Here is a 17,351-nt window from a genome sequence, read left to right on the forward strand (position 1 = left end):
GGGTGAGGTGGCGTGGGACGTGGGGACACAGGGACATGGGGACATGAGGACATGGGGACACGAGGACATGGGGACACAAGGACATGGGGACATGGGGACACATTGACATGGGGACACGAGGACATGGGGATACAGGGACATGGGGACACGAGGACATGGGGATACAGGGACACAGGGACATGGGGACACGAGGACATGGGGACATGGGGACACATTGACATGGGGACACGGGGACATGGGGACACAAGGACATGGGGACATGGGGACACAAGGACATGGGGACATGGGGACACATTGACATGGGGACACGGGGACATGGGGACACAAGGACATGGGGACATGGGGACACAAGGACATGGGGACACGAGGACATGGGGATACAGGGACATGGGGACACGAGGACATGGGGATACAGGGACATGGGGACATGGGGACATGGGGATACAGGGACACAGGGACATGGGGACACGAGGACATGGGGACACAAGGACATGGGGACATGGGGACACAAGGACATGGGGACACGAGGACATGGGGACACAGGGACATGGGGACACGAGGACATGGGGACACAAGGACATGGGGACATGGGGACACAAGGACATGGGGACATGGGGACACATTGACATGGGGACACGGGGACATGGGGACACAAGGACATGGGGACATGGGGACACATTGACATGGGGACACGGGGACATGGGGACACAAGGACATGGGGACATGGGGACACAAGGACATGGGGACATGGGGACACATTGACATGGGGACACGGGGACATGGGGACACAAGGACATGGGGACATGGGGACACAAGGACATGGGGACACGAGGACATGGGGATACAGGGACATGGGGACACGAGGACATGGGGACACAAGGACATGGGGACATGGGGACACAAGGACATGGGGACATGGGGACACAAGGACATGGGGACACGAGGACATGGGGATACAGGGACATGGGGACACGAGGACATGGGGACACAAGGACATGGGGACATGGGGACACAAGGACATGGGGACACGAGGACATGGGGACACAGGGACACAGGGACATGGGGACACATTGACATGGGGACACAGGGACACAGGGACATGGGGACATGGGGACACGAGGACATGGGGACACGAGGACATGGGGACACAAGGACATGGGGACACAAGGACATGGGGATACAGGGACATGGGGATACAGGGACATGGGGACATGGGGACACAAGGACATGGGGACACGTGGATGTGGGGATAGGGGTATGGGGAGGTGGGGACACGAGGACAGGACATGGGGGTGCACTGGTGTGGGGCACATGGATGGGGGGACACAGTGACAAGGGGACGTGGGGACACGGTGGCTTGGGGCATGTGGATGTGCAGACAAGGATATGGGGACATGGGGACATGGGGCACATGGACGTAGGGACACAGGGACACACAGACATGGGGACACGTGAGCATGAGGACACACAGAGGCACGGAGTGACAGGGGGCACACGCACGTAGGGACATGGGGACACGGACATGGGGATGCAGTGACACGGGGCACATGGACTCGGTGACATGGGACACTAAGACATGGGGACACAGGGACGTATGGACATGGGCACACAGCGATGTGGGGACACGTGGATGTGGGGACACGGACATGGGGACACAGGGACACGGTGGCACAGGTACGCACAGACGGGTTACACCGTGACGCAGGGACACGGGGACACACAGAAAGGGACACAGCACAGTGACACGGCCACGCATGGACAGGGCACAGGGTGACACGGGTGCATGGTGACAGAGGTACCTGGTGACAGGGGACACTCACCGACAGCAGCAGTGTCCCTGCATCTGGTGCCGTTATGGAACACAGCCCGGTGGCAGCGCCATGGTGACAGCCACTCGGTGACACGGGGACAGCACAGGGACACAGCATGGGGACGACACGGGGACAGCATGGGGACACGGCCATGCTGCGGCTGCTGGTGGCCAGCGCCCACATCCCCGCAGCCACGGGCGCCGGGCCCGGTGTGCACGTGTCCGCCCGCTTCAGAGGTACCGGGGGACAGGGGGACACCGCGGTGGCCGTCCCCAGGAGATGGGTTGGCCATCCTCGTGGGACGGGATGGCATCTGTCATTGTCACAGGGTGGGATGGCATCGACCATCCTCATGTGATGGGACAGGGGTAGTGTCACCCCAACGTCCCCAACCCAGGGTGCTGCCACCATCCCTCCTGTCCCCCCGCAGGTGTCCCCAGGAGCACCCGGGTGGTGCCAGCAGAGCGCAACCCCACCTGGAATGAGGTGACGTGGCACGGGGACAGCCAGCAGTGGCACAGGGACACTCGTGCCACCCTGCTGACTGCTGTCACCTGCCCCGCAGACACTGGTGTGGCCGCTGGGCGTGCGTCCCCTGCGTCCCTCAGCCAGCCTGGTCCTGCGCCTCCGGCACTGGGGCCAGCCAGCACCCCAGGGGTGAGTGGCACCCATGGGTGGGCACCGCAGGGTGCTGTCCCCAGGGTGGCCGTGCTCACCATCCCTGTCCCCTGCAGGGACCTGGGTGCCACCACAGTGCCACTGGGCCGGCTGGCAGAGGAGCCCGGGCTGCCTCTCGCCCTCAGCCACCTCCCACTGCTGGACCCTCGGGGACGTCCCACGGGGGCCACTGTCACTGTCCGCTGCTCCTACGTCCCCCGCGGCCAGGTGGCAGCAGGGGACACCGTGCCACACCAGCAGGGATGGGTGGCACCCCGCCTGTCCCCCCCATGCCTCTCCCCGGCGGTGGGGACAGCCATCGGGGTGCCACCGGGGCCACCGCGCCACCACGCTAAGCCCGCGGCGGGGAGGAAGGAGGATTTCCAGGTAGGGCACCCAAGGGTGCGGTGGCACCCGGGGCGCTGTCCCAAACAGTGGCCACCGTGTCCCCACGTGTCCCGTAGGTGCGGGTGAGGGTGATCGAGGGCCACCAGCTGCAGGGCGATGACATCAAGCCGGTGGTGACGGTCCTCATCGGCGAGCACCGCTTCAGGACCAGGATCCGCACGGGGAACAACCCCTACTACAACGAGGTGGCCCCAGGGGACGGGGACCCGCCGGTGTCCCCCTCCCGCCCGCCACCGCGCTCACAGTTTTGCCCAATTCTAGGTGTTTTCCCAGCATTTCCACCAAACGCCCATCCAGCTGGCAGCAGTGCCCATCCACATCCAGGTTGGGGCCAGTGGCACCTGCGGGGACGGTGACAATGGGGTGGCCGCTGACATTGTCCCCAACCCCACAGGTGCTCAACTCCCGGGCCGTCCGTGCCGAGGCCACCATCGGAGCCTTCAAGGTGAGGGTGGCAGCAGGGAAACGGGGTGAAAAACCCCATTTTAGCCATTTTCCTCCCTTTTTGCTTTCCCGCAGCTGGATGTCGGCACCATCTACAACGCGCCCGGTAGGTGAGCCCCCCCCGTGGGGCAGTGGGTGCCCATGGGGTGTCACCACACCCCGAGGGGGTGACACGGGTGTCCCCGCGGCAGGTCGCAGGCTGAGCTGGAAGTGGCTGAGCCTGCAGCACCCCCGGCGCCCCGAGGCCGGATCCTGCGGCTACCTCCGCGTCAGCCTGGCTGTCCTCCGCGCCGGCGAGACCGCGGCGGTGAGCACCCCACCCAGCACCCTGAGACCCCCCCTGGGGCGCACCCGTGATTTTTTTTAATTTTTGATTTCGGGTTATTTTTGCCCCCCACTCCAGGAGCCGGAGGAACCGGCGGGGAGCAAGGAGGTGGAAGCCAACCTCCTGCAGCCTTCGCCGCTCACCCCGTGCGTGGCCACGCTCCAGCTCCACGTCTACCGCGCCGAGGACCTGCCCCAGGGTGCGTCACAGGGATGGGGGACACTGGGGACACTGGGTGTCCCCGTACCCATTTGTCCTCCCTCCCTGGTGCAGAGGAACCGACCCGGTCGCACCTCCCGTCGGTGTTACCGGCCGGCGGCAAGCGGGGCTTCGTGGCGGCGGCGGTGCGAGCCAGCTTCGCCGGCAGGACGGTGGGTGGCGGGGAGCACCCATGGGTGCTGGCAGTGGGCGGGGGATGACGGCTGTGTCCCCCCCCCAGCTCTGCACCCGGGTGATGCCCCCCGATGCCAACCCTGCATGGAACGAGGTGCTCTTCTTCCCGCTGCGGGTGAGGTGCCCCCTGCGCCCCCCCGGGTGGGGACCCCCATTAAAACCCCTACTAATTAACGCCCTCCTCTCCCCCCAATATTTTGCCACCTGGCAGCTGCCTCCCGTCTGTGATGCCATCGAGCTGGCCATCGTCAGCGGGTAAGTGGGGTGCTCCCCAATTTGGGGGGGGCCCCCGGCATCACCCCCCACCCATCACTGCCCACCTGCAGGTCCCACGCCAAGGTCCTGGGCACCGCCACCCTGCACCTCTCCCAGATCTCCTCCGCTGGCGCCGAGCTTCAAGGTGAGCAGGGTCCAACCTTGGGGGGGTCCCAAGCACCCCGTCCCCTTCACTGAACCCCCCTTTTTTTGCTCCCAGGGGGGGTCTCTGGCTTCTTACCCTGCTTTGGACCCAGCTTCCTCCCCTTCTACGGCCCCCGGCTGGATCCTGCCAGGACACCCAGCACCCCCAGCGTGAGTGCAGCAGGGGGGAGACAGCCCCCATACTGGGGAGGGGACACCAGCCCCCAGCTGTCCCCCCCCCCCCTTTATTTTGCAGGACACCGGGGTTGCGTACCGGGGCCGGGTGCTGCTGGAGCTCAGCACCCACACCAGGAGCCCAGACGGGCGCCAGCAGGACACCATCGCCTCCGAGGATGTTGCCCGCGTGCAGGTGGGGACACGGTGCCATGCCACCACCGGGGCTTTTTCTTTTTAATGACAATAATGGCCAGAATTATCTGAGGCATTTTGGCTTTTCTATCCCCAGCGCCTCCTGCCCCGGCGCCGCCGCTTCGGGCTGTGCGGGGTGTTTTACTCGGCCACCATGCTGGCACCTGCGCCCGAGCTGCTGCGCTTCGAGCTCAGCATCGGCAACTACGGGGACACCGGTGACCCCACGTGCCGCCCCGCTGCCTCCACCACCCCCCACGGACACCCCCTCTTTGACGGTGAGTGCAGGGGACACCCTGTCCCCCCCTGTCCCCCTCCCGGGTCACCACGGGGGTGCTGATCCCGCTGCGGACACAGGCAATCGCTACCACTACTTGCCCTGGTACGACGCCAAGCCGGTGGTGGCCGTCACCTCCATTTGGGAGGACGCCGGCCACCGTTGGGACGCCACGAACCTGCTGCAGAACATGGCCCAGAGGCTGGTGAGCACCCATGGGTGGGGGCGGCGGGGGGCAAGCACCCAGAGCAGGCAGTTTTTGGGCAGCGGTGAGCTCCACAGGAGGGAAACGTGGCCGCGCTGCGGGACGCGGGGACAGCCACCTGCGGGGACGCCGGGAGGAGGCTGCTCCGGGAGCTGGCGCGGGACTGCAGGTGAGCACCCATGGGTGGCCCACGGGTCCCCCAGGGCGTAGCACCCCTGAGATATCCCCACCTGCAGCCCCCCAGCAGCCACCAGGGTGCTGGTGGTGGGACGTGGAGGGGAACCCAGCACCTGCTGAGCTGCACTGGGGCAATTTGGGGGGGGAAATGGGGCTTGAAGGGAAAAAGTGGGTCAGTTGGGGATAAAAATGGGGTGCTTTGGGGACAAAATGTGTATTTTGGAGGGAAATGGGGCATTGGGAAGAATATAGGGAATTTCTGGGGTGGAAATGGGACATATGGGGGAAAATGGGGCATATCTACGGGTAAATGGAGCATTTTGGGGTGAAGATGGGGCATTTGAGGGGAAACGGGACAATTCTGGGGCAGGGGAAATGGGGCATTTTAGGGGGAAATGGGGCATATCCGGGAAAAAAAAAAGGGAATTTCTGGGGTAGAAATGAGCCATGTGGGGGGAAACGGGGCATATCTGTGGGTAAAAAGGGTATTTCTGGGAGAATATGGGGAACTTCTGGGGTGGACATAGGACATTTGAGGTTGAAATAGGACATTTTTAAGGGAAACTGGGACACTCGGGGGAGGAAATGGGGCGTACCTGGATGGAAATGGGGCATATCTGGGGGAAAATCAGGCACTTCTGGGGTGTAAATGGAACATTTTAGGAGGAAACGACATCTCTGGGGTGGAAAAGTGACATCTCTGGGGTGGAAAAGTGACAATTCTGTTGTAAACCAGCACACTTCTGGGCTAGAAACGTGGCATTTTGGTGCAAAACGAGGCAGTTCCGTGGGCAAGCACCCCCGGTGTGCCCCCCGCTGTCCCCATCCCGGTGTCCCCAATCCCGCAGAGTGGCGCTGCAGGTGCTGGAGGCGCAGCTCCCCAAGACGCCGCTGGACGCGGAGCTGCGTGCCGCCCGCCTGCACCTCCTGCGCCTCATGGCCGCCTCAGCGACCACCAGCCCCCCCCATGGCGGCTGGGCCGCGCTGCTACCACAGGCCGAGGCCTGGCTAGGCCGCGTGGCCGCGCTGGCGGCCGAGGTGAGGGGAAGGCCCCGAATTCCAGGCCCCTCTCCGGTGCCCGGCCCTGGGGCTTTGCCCTCAGCCCTGTCCCGTCCTCAGCCACAGGCCGGTGTCCCCGACGTGCTGCTGTGGCTGCTGAGCGGGCCGCGGCGGGTGGCCTGCGCCCGCGTCCCCGCACACTGCCTGGTGTTCTCGCCCCGTGGCCGTGCCGCCTGCGGGAGGCTCTGCGGCCGGACCCAGACCCTCTTCTTGGGGGTAGGGGGCAGCATGGGTGTCCCACATCCCCCCCCGTGTTCCCTCTGTGTCCCCTCCGTGTGTCTCCTCTGTGTCCCACCAGTGCCACCTTCATGTCACTTCCACATCCCCTCCGTGTCCCCTCAGTGTCCCATCAATGTCACCTCCCGGTCACTTTCACATCCATCTGTGTCACTCCCTGTCTCATCAATGTCACCTCCATGTCACTTTCACTTCCCCTCCAGTCCCATCTATGTCCCCTCCATGTCCTCTCCATGCTGCCTTTGTGTCCCCTCTGTGTCCCCTCCACATCCCCTCCGTGCCCCTCCTGTCCCCTCTGTGTCTCCTCCATGTCCCCTCCCTGTTCCCTCTGTGCCCCATCCATGTCCCCCATGTCCCCCATGTCTGTCCACAACTCCCATGTCCCCACCACGTCTTCCATGTCCCGGACACCCCCATATCCCCCCACGTCCCCCATGTGCCCCCATGTCTCCCACATCCCCCATACCCTCCACAACCCCCCTGTCTTCCATGTCCCCAATATCCCCCCACATCTCCCCTAAGTCCCATGTCCCCCACGTCCCCCCATGTCCCCCAGGCCTCGGGCCACATCCACGCCCAGCTCCGTGTCCGGCTGTGGCTGGGGCGCGTGGCCGAGAGCCGGGACCTGCCGCGGTGCCTGGAGGGCACCCTGCACATCTATGCCGAGACGGTGAGCACCGGGAGGGACACGGTGACACAGTGACACCGGGACATCCCCGACGTCCCCCTGAGCCCCCCACCCTGGTCTCGCTGCAGTACGAAAACCAGACAAAGCTCCTGGGCAAGTGGAGCGGGAGGGGGCTGCCGGGGCGCCCCGGCTTCTCCGACATCACCGGCAAAGCGGGGCTGCCCCGCCACCGCATCCGGCCCCCCAAGGGCTGGCGCTGGGACGGACCCTGGGCCGTGGAGCCACAGCGGCGGTGAGCACCCTGGGGACCCTGCGCTGAGCTGGAGGGGACAGGGAGGTGATAGCAGCTTGTCCCTGTCCCCAGGCTGCTGCTGGACGCCGAGGCCAACCTAGGCGAGGTGCTGGAGGAGGTGTACGAGAACGAGAGCCGGCAGCCCGGCGGGGACTGGGGACCTGCCGCCGTAGCCAACACCGATGCCGTGAGTGAGGGGTGACACAGGGACACTGGAGATGCCACCAGTGGGGTGGCACCATCGTGCCATGGCTCAGCTCCCACCCGATGCAGGCCGGTGCGGCGGTGCCCCCCAAGGAGGAGGTGGCTTGTCCCCAAGGCTGGCACATCACCGACAGCTGGCGGGTGGACATGGCGGGGGCCGTGGATGAGGCCGGTGAGCGAGCGTCCCCAGCGGGTACCGTGGGGAGGGTGGTGGTGGCAGAGGTGACAAGGACACCCGGCTGGCACAGGCTGGGAATATGGGGCGAGCACGGCACCCGGCAGCCCCCCGCTGGCGTGGCACCCTGCTGAGAAGATGTACCACACGCACCGGCGCCGGCGCTGGCTGCGCACCCGCCGCAGGGAGCCTGGCACCCAGGGACAGGAGCAGGACGTGGCCACCTTCCTCCAGCTGGTTGGGGCGGCGGGGACGGGGTGACAGGGATGGGGGTGGCAGGGATGGGGTCACAGGGTGGAGATAGTAGGGGTGGGGTAGCAGGGATGGGGTGGCAGGGATGGGGGTGGCAGGGACAAGGTGGCAAGGAGGGGGGTGATGAGATGGGGGTGACAAGGACGGGGTGGCAGGGACAAGGTGGCAAGGATGGGGGTGATGAGATGGGGGTGACAAGGATGGGGTGGCCGGGACAGGGTGGCAGGTAAGAGGGTGCCAGGAATGGGGTTGCAAGGTTGGGGGTGCTGAGGTTGGGGTGGTGGGGATGGGGGTGGCAGGGATGGGGGTGACAGGATGGGGATGACAGCAAGGAGGTGGCAGGGACGAGGTGGCGGGGACGAGCCTTTGGCCACCAGTGCCTTGAGCATCCCCACCCGCTCCCCGTGCCACCGTCCCCTGCATGCCTCGTGTCCCCACAGCACAGCCCCGAAGCGCCGGCAGCGGACGAGGCGTGGGAGTACGCGACCCTGTGGGGCTGCCGCTTCCACCTGCGGCCCCGCGCTGGGGACCTGTGCCGGCGGCGCTGCTGGCACCGGCGCATGGTGCCATTGCAGCCCCCGTCCGTGGCCCCCCTCTTCCTCCTCGAGGGCTCCCCGGTACCGCAGTGCCCGGCCGCCGGCACGGGAAGGGGGAGCTGGGGAGGGGGCAATGGGGACGGGGTGCTGGGGAGGGGGCTGTGAGGGGGGGGGGGTGGAGGGAGAGAAAAAAGGGGAAAGGGATGGGGTGATGGATGGATGGAGATACAGAGGGATGGACACAGGGATGGGGGGACAGGTAAAAGGGAGGGAACAAGGGAGGAACAGAGGGATGCAGGGACGGAGAAATGGAGGGACAGGGGTGTAGGGACAGAGGGACAGGGGTGTAGGGACAAACGGATGGAGGGAGGGGGGACAGAGGGATGGACAATGGGAAGACGGGATGGAGGGAGAGAGGAATTCATGGATGGGGGGTGCAGGGAGAAGGGAACGTGGAGATACCGGGATATGGAGAGAGCAGCACCCAGGGACGTTGGGATGCAGGGACAGGGGGACATGGGGGCAGCAGGGGCAGGCTGACCCCCTGCCCCACATCCCAACCCCGCAGGGCACGGAGGCGGCGGTGCCGGAGGGCGAGCAGCCAGCATCAGGGGCCGGGGGCCGGGGGCGCCTGCAGCAGCCCATGCCCCTCATCCTCTGCACCTTCCAGCGTGAGCCCCAGGGTGCCAGGAGGGGAGGGTCCCGGGGGGGGTTACAGGACCCCCTGCCACCCCCTGCCTCTCCCACAGGGCCCAGCTACTTCCAGCTGCGCTGCTACCTCTTCCAGGCGCTGGAGCTGGTGCCCCACGGCACCAAGACCACTGCAGGTGGGACCCCCCCCCTCCCCGGCACTCCGGACCCCCCCAGCAGGCACCCTGGGGTGCTGATGGTGGGTGCTGCCCCCACAGACCCCGTCGCCCACGTGTCCTTCGTGCACGTCAGCCAGAGCACCCGGGTGCTCGCCCGCACCCTGGACCCGCGCTGGGACCAGGCGCTGCTCTTCCACCGGGTGCTGCTTTATGGGGACCCCCGGGGGGTCCGTGACGAGCCCCCAGCCGTGGTGGTGGAGGTGTTTGACAAAGAAGGAGAGGTACGGTGGGGGGGGGAGGCACCCATGGGTGCGGGGCACCAATGGGTGGGGGGCACCCACGCCCTGGCTTTGTCTTGCAGGGTGCTGGCAGCTTGCTGGGGCGGTGTGTGTGCACCCCGCATGTGTGGCTGGATCTGGGGGGCCGGCAGCCCCCCCGGCTGCGACGTTACCCGCTGGAGGGGCCGGGGGGGCCGGCGGGGGAGCTGCTGGCTGCCTTCGAGCTGCTGCACGAGGCTGAGGTGAGGGGTGAGCGGGGGGGAGGCAAGGGGGTACCTGGAACCTGTCCCCATTGTTCTTGTGCCCCCCAACCCCATCAGGAGGGGGCCCTGGCGCAGCTCAGCACCCCCCCGTGGAGGGACGGCACCTTCAGCGTCCCCCTGGGCATCCGGCCCCTGCTGCGGCTGGTGGCACTCGAGGTGACCCCGGGGACGGGGATAGGGATGGGGACAGGGAGGGAGGTGGGGTGGGGAGGAGGTCTGAGGGGGAACGGGGTGGCTGGGGACAAGGATGTGGGTGAGGACAGGGCAGGGATGGGGACAGGATGGGGACAGGGATGGGGATGGGATGGGGATGGGATGGGGGTGGGATGGGGGTGGGATGGGGTCAGGGATGGAGATGGGACGGGAACTGGGACAGGAACTGGGATGGGGATGGGTTGGGGATGGGATGGGAACTGGGATGGACACAGGACTGGGACAAGATCAGGACGGGGTGGGGAAACAGGAATGGGACATGGAAATGGAAACGGGATGGGGACAAGGTCAGGGATGGAGACTGAGAAGGGATGGGGCAGCGATGAAGGAGATGGGATCGGGGACAAGGACAGGGATAAAGAAAAGGATGGAGACGGGACAATGACAAGGGCAGGGGGTGAACGGATGCCGGGGGGTGACAGGAGCCACGCGGGCCCCCGCAGGTGCTGGCGTGGGGGCTGCGGGGGCTGCGCGGCCGCTTCCCCCTGCCCGTGCGCGCCCCCAGCCTGGAGGTGCAGTGCGGGGGCCAGGTCCTGCGCACGCCCCCCATCGCCGACCTCGCCGCCAACCCCAACTTCCCCATCAACGCCTTCCTGCTGCCGCTGGTGAGGGCACAGGGCCAGGGGGGGGGCCGGGGGGGGGCAGCCCACCTGGGGGTGCTGCCGGCGGCACCGGGGGTGACGGCGAGGTTTGTCCCCAGCACCTGCCGGCGGAGGAGGAGTACGTGCCCCCCCTGCGGCTGCGGGTGCTGGACACGCAGGGGTTCGGGTACCGGCCCGAGCTGGGGCAGGCGTGCGTGCGGGGCCTGGGGCGCTTCTGCTGCCAGCCCCACGGCGGGGGGCAGCCACACGGGCCCGGTGCCCCCCTGGCGAGCCTTGGTCCTGGTACAGCCCTGCCTGCCCCTGCCTATCCCTGGCAGCCCCCTGCCCATCCCTGCCCTCTCCCTGGTAGCCCCTTCCCCATTCCTGGTACCTCCCTTTCCCATCCCATCCCTTCCTTCCCCATCCCTTCCCATCCCTTGTCCATCTCTTCCCCATCCCTTCCTACCCCTTCCCATCCCTTCCCATCGCTTCCCACCCCTTCCCCTTCCCTTCCCCTTCCCTTCCTATCCCTTCCTTATCCCTGGAACCTCCCTTCTCATCCTTTGTGCCTCTCTTCCCATCCCTTCCCCAACCTTTCCTCATCCCTTCCCATCCCTCCCCATCCCTTCTCCATCCCTTCTCATCCCTTCTTATTCCTTCCCCATCCCTTCTTTCTTATCCCTTTCCCATCCCTCCCCATCCCTCCCCATCCCTCCCCATCCCTCCCCATCCCTTCCCCTCTCTGGGATGACTTCTTTCCCCTCTCCTCACGCAGCCACTGCCTGGGACAGGATCGCTCAGGTGAGTCCCCTCCTGTCCCCCCCCTCACCCAGCCCCAGCAGCGCTGGCCCCACAGCGGGGTCCCCGGCCCCCCACCCCCGTTCCCCAGGCGTCCCCTCCGCTCCCTGCAGATCCTGCCCAAGGTCACCGCTGAGAAGGGGGCTGCAGACAAGGTGGGCACGGGAACGGGGCCTCCAAGGGCACCGGGGCCACCCCTCCCCGCCTCACCCTGCTCCCCACCAGGCTGCGGAGAGGGAGGAAGAGGATGAGGACGAGGGAGACTGGTGGAGCAAATTCTATGCGGCCATGGGGGACACTGCAAAGAGCCACCGGGGGACACACAGGGACAGCCTCAAGGTGAGCCGGGGCAGGGGGCAAGGACAGGGATGGAGACGGGAATAGGATGGGGAGGAGGGTGGGGAAGAGGATTGGGGCAGAGATGAGGTGGCAATGGGAACAATGATGGGGATGGGGACAGGGACGGTTGGGGACACTCAGATGGGGACAGGGATGAAGACAGCAGGGGGATGAAGTCAGGGATAGAGACTGGGAGGGGAACAGGATGGGGACAAGGACAGGGGCAGGAAAAGTGATGAAGGGGATGGGATGGAGACAGGGATGGGGATGGGGATGGGGACAGGAATGAGTACAAGACGAGGACAGGGACAGGAATAAAGGTGGGGAGGGGACAGGAATAAAGATGGGAGGGGACAGGGACTGGGCTGGGGACAAGGAGGAAGAAGAGATGAGGACAGGAACAGGATGGAGACAAAGACGGGACGGCGATGAAGAAGGCAGTGGGATGGGGACAAGGCTGGGGATGGGGACAGGGATGAAGACAAGATGAGGACAAGGACAGGGAGAGGAAGGAAGGTGGGATGGGGACAGGGACAAGGCTGGGAATGGGGACAGGAACAAAGAAGGGGACAGGGACTGGGTGGGGAGAAACACCAAGACGGGGACGGGGCTGAGCTGGGGATAGGGACAAGGACGAGGACAGCGATGGGGACAGGGCCAGCCCCAGCAGCCACCTCCATGCCCCCAGGTCTACAGCTGCGAGCTGGAGGCGGTGCCCGAATTCGAGGGGCTGCAGGATTTCTGCCAGACCTTTCCCCTCTACCAGCCGGGGGGGCCGCTGGGGGCCGGGGAGGACCCCGTGCCCGTGGGCGAGTTCAAGGTGAGAGCCCCCGGCGTCCCATGGGGACCCCAAACATGGGGCCAGGGCACCTCGGGGTGCACAGCCAGGCTCTCCCCCCCCACCTCCAGGGGCTTTTCCGTCTCTACCCCCTGCCCGAGGACCCCGGGGTGCCCCCCCCGCCGCGCCACTTCCAGGAGCTGCCCCCCAGCCAGCCCCAGCAGTGCCTGGTGCGCGTCTACATCGTCCGCGCCTTCGACCTGTCCCCTCGTGACCGGAACGGGCTGGTAAGGCCACCCCCGTGTCCCCCGCACCCCATGTCCCCCTGGGTCACCCTGATGTCCCCCCCGATGCTGCCAGTGTGACCCCTACGTCCGCGTCTCGCTGGGGGCGAAGACACTGGGCCAGCGGGACCAGTACGTGCCCAACACCGTGGAGCCAGTTTTCGGCAGGTAGGTAGGGCCAGCGCAGGTGGCTTGGTGGCACTGCCACTGCTGGGTGGCACCAGGCTGGCACCGAGGTGAGGTGTCCCACGAGGGTCCGTGCTGGTGGGTCCCCATTCCTTGTGCCACTTGGTCCCTGTGCCACTGGGTCCCCAAGCTGTCGGGTCCCCGTGCCACCATGTCCCCAGCCCCTCTGCCAGCAGGTCTCTGTGTCTCTGGGTCCCTGTTCCTCATGCTGGAGGGCTCCTGTGCCACCACATCCCTACCCCTCGTGCCAGCAGGTCCCTGTGCCACCAGATGCCCCATTCCCAGTGCCCATGGGTCACCGTGCCATCAAGTCCCTTGGCCAGCAGGTCCCCAGGCGTTTAGGTCCCCATTCTCCTGCCCTACTTCCCATGCCAGTGCACCCTTGTGCCACCAGATCCCCATTTCCCATGCCAGGAGGTCCCCATTCCCCGTGCTGGTGGGTCCCCATACCACCAGGCCATCATGTCACCAAGTCCCCATGCTAGCAGATCCATGCCTGTAGGTCCCAATACCCTTGGGTGTCCCCATGCCCTTGGGTGTCCCAATGCCTGCGGGTGCCGGTCCCTGGGGCTGAGGGCGCCGTGCTGCCAGGATGTTCGAGGTGATGGGCACCATCCCGCTGGACAAGGACCTGCGGGTCTCACTGCTGGACTACGACCTGCTGCCACCCGACCAGGAGATCGGCAGCACCACCATCGACCTGGAGAACCGGCTGCTGTCCCGCTTCCGCGCCCACTGCGGGCTGCCCCGCCTGTACCGCACGTGGGTGCCCCAGGATGGGCACGGCACGGGGGCACTGGGACCTGGGGTGGGGACGGGGTGATAGGGACGTGGGGTTGGGTGTTGGGAGATGGGGAGGGAGCGGGCACGGGGGGATGGGGACAAGGAGATGGGGAGGGCACAACTGGGTGGGCACATGGGGATAGGGACAAGGAGATGGGGAGGGCAGAGGGGATGGAGATGAGATGGGGACAAAGGGATAGGGACAAGGAGATGGGGAGGGCACAGGAGGGTGAGCACGAGGGGATGGGGATGAAGGGGTACATGGGGATGGTCCCAGGGCTGGGGACAGGAGTTGGGGACAGTGAGCATGGCATGGGTACAAGGAGATGGGAGGTGGTGGGCACCAGGGTGGGCACACAGAGATGGGGACAGGGTGGGTACAAGGGGATGGGTGCAGAGGGACAAGGATGGGGCTGGCACAGGGATGGGCATGGGGGAATTGGGGACAGGGAGATGGGGTGGGGGGGACCCACAGACACATGGAAGGGAGTGGGGTGGGCACAGGGGGACAGAATGGGCACAGGGAGCTGCCAGTGGCACGAGGGGAGAGGGGACAGGGGCATCGGGTGGGCACAGGGAGATGGGACTGGCACAACGATGGGCATAAAGGGATCAGGGGGCTCAGGGCTATGGGGTGGGCACAACAAGGGGCACTGGGAGCTGGGGAGGGGACACCACAGCCCCCAGCCCCTTCACCATGCCCGCAGCGCTGGCCCCGGGCGCTGGAGGGACCAGCTCAGCCCCAGCCGGGCTCTGGAGCACTTCGCCCGCACCCAAGGGCTGCCGGCACCCGAATTCAGCGCCGACGGCACCGCCGTCACCTTCGGGTGCTCCACCTTCCTGCTCAGCCATTTCGGTGGGTGTCGGGGTCCGGGGGTTCCGGGGAGGGGTCACGGGGCCCCTGCGGTGGTGCGAGGGCTCGGCCTTGCAGAGAGCGGCCCCCCCGCGCACCGGCACCCCGGGGCGCCCCGGGAGCGCCTGGCCCTGCACGTGCTCCGCGCCTGTCACCTTGTCCCCGAGCACCTCGAGACGCGGACGCTCTACAACAGCACCCAGCCCGGGCTGGAGCAGGTGGGGACACCAGGACGGCGGGGACAGAGGGATGGTGGCGGGGATGGTGGGCACCCTGGGGTGACAAGGACCCTGAGGTGACAGGGGCTCCTGGGCAGGGAGGGGTGCTGAAGCAGGAGAGGCGATGGGGACCCTGGGGTGATGGGGACACGGGTGGGGAGGGACCCAAGGGTGATGGGGACTTTAGGACATAAAGGGATGCTGGGGAGCACAACAGGGACCCTGGGGTGACAGGGACAGACAGGGACACTGGCACGGGGGTAAGACGGGGACCCTGGGCCATAAAGAGGCACCTGGGACACAGGCGACTTGGTTGGGTGCTGGGGGGGATAAGGGGAACCCTGGGGTGACAGGGACCCCAGGCCAAGGGGGGATGCTGGGGGCAGGTGGCAGGGACACTGGGGACACCTTGGGACAGGGGGGGGACAGGGGACAAGGGGTGCTGGTACCAGTGTCCCCCTGCCCCTCGGTGCAGGGCAAGGTGCAGATGTGGGTGGACGTCTTCCCTGCCAGCCTCGGCCCCCCCGGCCCCCCTGTCGACATCACCCCCCGCAAGCCCCAGAGGTGAGCACCCTGCTGGGGGACAGGGACATGCTGTGTGGGGGGGGAGGTGGCACGTCCCCGTCCCCATCCCCCTCCAGGTACGAGCTGCGCTGCGTGGTGTGGAACACGCGGGACGTGGACCTGAGGGACACCAACGTGGCCGGGCAGAGGATGAGCGACATCTATGTCACCGGGTGAGCCTCAGCCACCAGCGGGGGCCAGTGTCAGGGATGGGGACAAGGGTGGCAGCCACGTCCTGTCCCCCCCGGGGCACGGCAGGTGGCTGGACGGGCTGGAGGAGCAGAGGCAGAGGACGGACGTGCACTACCGCTCGCTGCAAGGGGACGGCAGCTTCAACTGGCGCTTTGTCTTCCCCTTCGAGTACCTGGCGGCCGAGCGGCTCTGCGTCCTGCCCCGAAAGGTGCTGGGGTCTCCATGGGGCAGGCACGGGGCTGGGGGGGGGGCACCAGGCATGACCCCCCCCCTTTCCTTCCCTCTGTTTAGGAGCATTTTTGGAGCCTGGACGAGACGGTGCAGAAGCTGCCCCCCAAGCTCATCCTCCAAGTGTGGGACAACGACATGTTCACGGCCGATGACTTTTTGGGTGAGACCCCAGCCCCCTGCCTAGCACCTGCTGGGGTGGAGGTGGGCACCCACGGGTGATGGGGGCACCCATGGGTGACGGGGGCACCCCCATTTTGTTTTTTCCCTCCCTGTGCAGGTGTCCTGGAGCTGGAGCTCAGCCGGCTGCCGCAGCCAGCCCGGCGCCCCGAGGACTGTGCCCTGACGCCACGGGCAAGCCGCTGGCCCTGGCGGGGGGCACGGGGCCCCCCCCACCTCTCCCTTTTTCGGCAGAAGCGGGTGAAGGGCTGGTGGCCCTGCACGGTGCAGGAGGGCGGCAAGCGGCGCCTGTCGGTAGGGCAGGATGGGGGGGGGAAAGGGTGGGCGGCGATGAGAGGGGGGCACAAATCCTGGCCCCCACCTCCCAAATCCACCCCCCCTTCAGGGTAAGCTGGAGCTGAGCCTGGAGCTGCTGAAGGCCAAGGAGGCAGAGGAGCGGCCGGCAGGGAAAGGGCGAGAGGAGCCCAACATGTACCCGGCCCTGCAGCCACCCCTGTAAGGCCCTGGGTTGAGCCCCCACCCCCCAAAAAAAAGGGTGCAGGGGGGTGGCAGCGGGTGCCCCCAGCTGGGTGTCGTTGCAGGAGGCCGGAGGGGTCGTTCCTGTGGCTGCAGGCTCCGCTGCGCAGCCTGCGCTACGGCCTCTGGCGGCGGCACCGCTGCCGCATCGTGCTGGGGCTGGCCCTGCTGCTGCTCCTCGCCCTCATCCTCACCTTCATCTACGCCGCACCGGTGAGCGCAGCCCCCCCCAATCCATCCCCCTGCCAGCCCCTGAGCCCCCCCTGAGCTCCCCTCTCTGCCCCCCGCAGGGTTACTTGGCCATGAAGCTGGTGAACCCTCTCCAAGGCTGGCATCCCTTCGACGCTGCAGGCAAGCCCTGATTTGGGGACACCCCCAGGGCACAAGGACGCTGGGTGTGGGGAGCACCAAGGGGCTGCCACCCCCCCAAAGTCACCTCT

At 66.5% G+C, this 17,351-nt stretch overlaps 1 protein-coding gene across 4 annotated transcripts; it reads left to right on the forward strand.

The window, feature by feature from the left end:
- Positions 1 to 1,175: 1,175 nt before the first annotated feature.
- FER1L5 (fer-1 like family member 5) lies at positions 1,176 to 17,333 on the forward strand. 4 transcript variants are annotated; one of them, XM_072027183.1, is made up of 49 exons: positions 1,177 to 2,047; positions 2,242 to 2,855; positions 2,933 to 3,061; positions 3,138 to 3,200; positions 3,271 to 3,321; positions 3,396 to 3,426; positions 3,512 to 3,627; positions 3,724 to 3,844; positions 3,919 to 4,016; positions 4,085 to 4,153; positions 4,250 to 4,293; positions 4,365 to 4,438; positions 4,514 to 4,608; positions 4,694 to 4,807; positions 4,904 to 5,084; positions 5,164 to 5,288; positions 5,366 to 5,457; positions 6,314 to 6,503; positions 6,585 to 6,740; positions 7,318 to 7,431; positions 7,518 to 7,681; positions 7,754 to 7,868; positions 7,955 to 8,057; positions 8,134 to 8,297; positions 8,753 to 8,929; positions 9,417 to 9,519; positions 9,598 to 9,675; positions 9,757 to 9,938; positions 10,019 to 10,177; positions 10,256 to 10,354; positions 10,855 to 11,016; positions 11,112 to 11,295; positions 11,768 to 11,793; positions 11,904 to 11,945; positions 12,016 to 12,129; positions 12,818 to 12,949; positions 13,039 to 13,194; positions 13,268 to 13,359; positions 13,969 to 14,139; positions 14,868 to 15,016; positions 15,092 to 15,231; positions 15,707 to 15,795; positions 15,873 to 15,968; positions 16,054 to 16,195; positions 16,279 to 16,378; positions 16,496 to 16,689; positions 16,781 to 16,890; positions 16,977 to 17,124; positions 17,202 to 17,333. In XM_072027183.1, the coding sequence occupies exons 1-49, from the start codon at positions 1,927 to 1,929 to the stop codon at positions 17,271 to 17,273; spliced, it is 6,261 nt and encodes a 2,086-aa protein (XP_071883284.1). In that variant the 5' UTR covers positions 1,177 to 1,926; the 3' UTR covers positions 17,274 to 17,333. The 4 variants fall into 4 exon arrangements, with proteins under 4 accessions (XP_071883282.1, XP_071883283.1, XP_071883284.1 ...); XM_072027184.1 differs by having other exon boundaries at positions 2,242 to 2,297; positions 2,377 to 2,468; positions 2,546 to 2,855; positions 3,138 to 3,321; positions 3,724 to 4,016; XM_072027181.1 differs by having other exon boundaries at positions 1,176 to 2,047; positions 3,138 to 3,321; positions 3,724 to 4,016.
- The last annotated feature ends 18 nt before the right edge of the window (positions 17,334 to 17,351 follow it).

Source organism: Anas platyrhynchos, chromosome 23 (genome assembly GCF_047663525.1).
Source record: "Anas platyrhynchos isolate ZD024472 breed Pekin duck chromosome 23, IASCAAS_PekinDuck_T2T, whole genome shotgun sequence".
NCBI lineage: Eukaryota > Metazoa > Chordata > Aves > Anseriformes > Anatidae > Anas > Anas platyrhynchos.